This window comes from Penaeus japonicus, unplaced genomic scaffold (genome assembly GCF_977035675.1).
Source record: "Penaeus japonicus unplaced genomic scaffold, GWHDUDI00000001_assembly GWHDUDI00000036, whole genome shotgun sequence".
Taxonomy (NCBI): Eukaryota; Metazoa; Arthropoda; class Malacostraca; order Decapoda; family Penaeidae; genus Penaeus; species Penaeus japonicus.
The window spans coordinates 266,819-271,818 of NW_028234438.1; the positions used below are offsets into that span (position 1 = coordinate 266,819).

The following is a 5,000-nucleotide window of genomic DNA, read 5'->3' on the forward strand; positions in this document are numbered from 1 at the left end:
ATCTCTTCTAATCACTTCGACGAACGTGTGGAAATCATGTACGGAATTTTCTAACAAAACATGGATATATCTGTGCATGTGTGTGTTTATTAATGTGTATTTGTCCTTACAGTTTTGCATCCGTATGTATGAGAGGGAGAGAGTTGTTTGAGTAGATATATATATTCATAGATGTAAAATTCAGCATCAAATTTTATCATCAGAAGGCGACGATGAACTTTCTGTCGGACTGGCTGCCTTTGGCCCCACTCACGGACGAGGAAATCTACGGCGCAGGGGTCGCAATCAAGGAAGAGGTCAGCGAAGGTGTCACCGAAGAGACGTGTGTGGAAATTAAGGACGATAGCTTTGATTACGCAGAGGAGGCGAGGAATGAAGTGAGCGAGGTAGCGATAGAGCATGGATTTCCCTTCTATAAATATCTCAAACAGGAAGATTTTGGAAGAGACTCAAGTAATGCGATTGGAGATTCCAATGACGCATTTCCAGCAGCTCCATTTGTGGCTCAGGATTTTGGGCTCAAGGGGTCATCAGACGAGGATCAGACGGCGCACAGGAAAGGCCATGAGGGGCTTAGAAATTATGATAAGAAAAGGAAATGTGTTGTTTGTGAAGTTTGTGGCAAGAAATACCTTTATAAGAGCTGTCTCACCAAGCATATGAGAGCACATAAGGAGAAGCCGTATAGCTATGAGGTCTGCAAAAAGGCCTTCTCACAGAAACCTAGTCTACTAACGCACATGAGAGTACATACAAAGGACATAAGAGTACACACAAAGGAGAAGCTGTATAGCTGTGAGGTTTGCAAAAAGGTCTTCTCATTTAAATCTAATCTAGTAACTCATATGAGAGTACATACAAAGGAGAAGCCGTATAGCTGTGAGGTTTGCAGAAAGGCCTTCTCATATAAATCTAATCTAGTAACTCATATGAGAGTACATACAAAGGAGAAGCCGTATAGCTGTGAGATATGCGAAAAGGCCTTCTCACAGAAACATAGTGTAGGAGTACATATGAGAGTACATACAAAAGACAAGCTGTATAGCGGTGAAGTTTGCGAAAAGACTTTCTCTACCAAATCTAATATAGTAAATCACATAAGAGTACACACAAAGGAGAAGCTGTATAGCTGTGAGGTTTGTAAAAAGGCCTTCTCAGTTAAATATAATCTAGTAACTCATATGAGAGTACATACAAAGGAGAAGCCGTATAGCTGTGAGATATGCGAAAAGGCCTTCTCACATAAACATAGTGTAAGAGTTCATATGAGAGTACATAGAAAAGAGAATCCATACAACTGTGAAGTTGCACATGAAAATACATACCAATGAGAAGCCATATAGCTGTGAAGTTTGCGAAAAGGCTTTTACGCAGAAAAAAAATCTAGTTAGGCACATGAGAGTACATGCAGAACAAACCCTTTAACTTGTGATGTAGACAGCAATGGATTCACTCAGAAAGGAAGTGACTTGTGGCTTAAGCAGCACATTCATCGCCATTGTTAATAAACAGTTTTCAAAATAGGTTATGTATTTACCCCTTGGTGATAATGCTAAAACTTGATATCATAATGTTGCCTCTACAAAAGATTTGTGAAAAACCTCTTTACCAGAGAAAGCATCACGCCGTAAGGGAGATGCACTTTTTAAGAAAACATATAAAAATGAAGCTTAATGTTTCTTTAAAACTAAATTTGGAACTTTTTATAGAGCATCATAATACTTGAATTTGGGCGCTGTATTATTCGAGTAGATAAATTTTATAAGATAATAATTCTGTTTCCATATATACTCAATATATGTATGTATATATATATATACACCCATATATACTCATATATCTCATATATACTCATATATACTCATATATACTCATTTATCTCATATATACTCATATACTCATTTACTCATATATACTCATTTACTCATATACTCATTTATACTCATTTATACTCATATATACTCATATATATTCATATATATTCATATATTCTCATATATTCTCATATATACTCATATATACTCATATATACTCATATATACTCATATATACTCATATATACTCATATATATTCATATATACTCATATATTCTCATATATACTCATATATACTCATATATACTCATATATACTCATATATACTCATATATACTCATATATACTCATATATACTCATATATACTCATATATACTCATATATACTCATATATACTCATATATACTCATATATACTTATATATACTTATATTTACTCATATATACTTATATATACTTATATTTACTCATATATACTCTTATATACTCTTATATACTCATATATACTCATATATACTCTTATATACTCTTATATACTAATATATACTCATATATATTTATATACACTCATATATACTCATATATACTCATATATATTCAAATATACTCATATATACTCATATATTCTCATATATACTCATATATATTCATATATACTCATATATACTCATATATACTCATATATACTCATATATACTCATATATACTCATATATACTCATATATACTCATATATACTCATATATACTTATATATACTTATATTTACTCATATATACTTATATATACTTATATATACTTATATTTACTCATATATACTCATATATACTCATATATACTCATATACTCTTATATACTCTTATATACTCTTATATACTCATATATACTCATATATACTCATATATACTCTTATATACTCTTATATACTCTTATATACTCATATATACTTATATATACTCTTATATACTCTTATATACTCATATATACTCATATATACTCATACTCATATATACTCATATATACTCATATATACTCATACTCATATATACTCATTTACCCCTTGGTGATAATGCATAAACTTGATATCATAATGTTGCTTCTACAAAAGATTTGTGAAGAAACTCTTTACCAGAGAAAGCATCACGCCATAAGGGAGATGGTGAGAGACATGAGGGAAGCAACATTTTTATATTGCACTTTTTAAGAAAACATATAAAAATGAAGCTTAATGTTTTATTTAAAACTAAATTTGGAACTTTTTATAGAGCACCATAATACTTTAATTTGGGCGCTGTATTATTTGAGTAGCTAAATTATATAAGATAATAATTATGTTTCTATATATACTAAATATATATATATATATATATATATATATATATATATATATATATATATATATATATATATATATACTCATACATATTCATATATGTTCATATATACTCATATATACTCATATATCTCATATATCTCATATATACTCATATATTAATAAAGAAAATGATACAGGTAATAATGATAATATTATTAACAATGATCATAAAAAGTGATTACATTGCCAACAATAATGAAAATAGCAATAATGATGGCCATAATACTAGTTACAAAGTTAGCGAAATTAATCATTATCATCATCATAATCATTACCATTATAACTATCAATAATATTATTGTCTTTATACTATCATTATCGTTTGTACCATAATCATTATCATCATTATTATGACTTTTTAACATTGTTACCATCGCCATATATTACTCTTACCAATGTCATCATGAGTGACATTATTATCGATTCTAATATAATCAACATTACTATCACGACTTTTATCATCATCATTATTACTGCCATCCTATTTATCTCTCCTCGTATTATTATCACTTTTATTGTTTTCGCTATTAGCACTATCTCCATTACTAATATTGATGTTATCATTATGATTTTCATTATTATCAGCCATTAATAGAATTACACTTAAGACATCAAGTCACGATTGCCCTTCCTCGTCCCCCAAGACCTGGTTGGAGCCTGGAATTCCTCCGTCTCCCTCCTGCGTTGATATGTTTTATTATTATTATTATTATTATTATTATTATTAATCTATTTATGCAATCTTTTCTTCCATGCGATTTTTGCTGCTTTATATTCTATTTCATTTTCTTTTCTGTTTTTATGTGATGGATTCCAATGTGTTTGTTGTTATTGAATTTGTTTTATGCTTCTATCTCTTATGTTATCGTTTCTAAAGTTATATTTTTTATCTTTTTGTTATAGTTTATTGGTTATAGCTTTTTTATATTTATTTTTTTTTATCTTTTTTTTATAGTTTATTGGTTTGTAATTTCCTGTAATCTGTTGGACTGTATGTAGTTTAGTGCTTCTTTGATGGCATATAATTCTGCTTGTATACTTTGTGGGGTGTCATTGTTGTCACGTTTTTATCTTATATGTACAGTATATGACTGCTAATTTTTGCATACACTTGTAAATATATTTTGGTACTATGTTGCGTTTTCTAGTAAATGAAATTGTTTTATCATTTAATGTTGGACATTTTTAGCTAAATTATCTATAAAATTTGTTTTTAGGTTCTCTGAAATACCATACGATAGTGGTATAGAAGTTATATTTGGTACTGTATTTATTTTTAGGTTTACAGCCAATTCGCTGTAAGTCCCAGTTACCCAGTGGATTAAAGTTTTTCTCCTCTTCATTGAAGTAGAATATTTTATTTCATCTCTAGTCAAGGTTTTATTTGGCATTCCATCGTTTCCCAATATATGTATATATATATATATATATATATATATATATATATATATATATAAATATATATATATATATGTATATATATAAGATTATATATATATGATTATATATATATATATATATATATATATATATATTTATATATATCTATATCTATCTATCTATATATATATATATATATATATAAATATATATATATATATGTATATATATAAGATTATATATATATATATATATATATATATATATATATATATATATATATATATATATATATATATATATATATATATATTATATAATATCATAAATATACATACATATATATATATATATATATATATATATATATATATATATATATATATATATATAAATATATATACATATGGTCATACATATTCAGACACATAT

General features: G+C 27.5%; 1 protein-coding gene and 1 pseudogene across 1 annotated transcript; both read left to right on the top strand.

Moving 5' to 3' along the window:
• LOC147467359 (uncharacterized) overlaps positions 1–1,425 on the top strand; it is a 16,075-nt pseudogene extending 14,650 nt beyond the window's left edge.
• On the top strand, positions 213–673 carry LOC147467360 (uncharacterized). The gene is made up of 2 exons (XM_086531904.1): positions 213–561; positions 657–673. The coding sequence occupies exons 1-2, from the start codon at positions 213–215 to the stop codon at positions 671–673; spliced, it is 366 nt and encodes a 121-aa protein (XP_086388030.1).
• Positions 1,426–5,000: the final 3,575 nt, after the last annotated feature.

What these genes read in the sequence shown, in the direction of transcription:
- LOC147467360 (XM_086531904.1), top strand. Translation starts at nt 213, where the DNA reads ATGAACTTTCTGTCGGACTGGCTGCCTTTGGCCCCACTCACGGACGAG.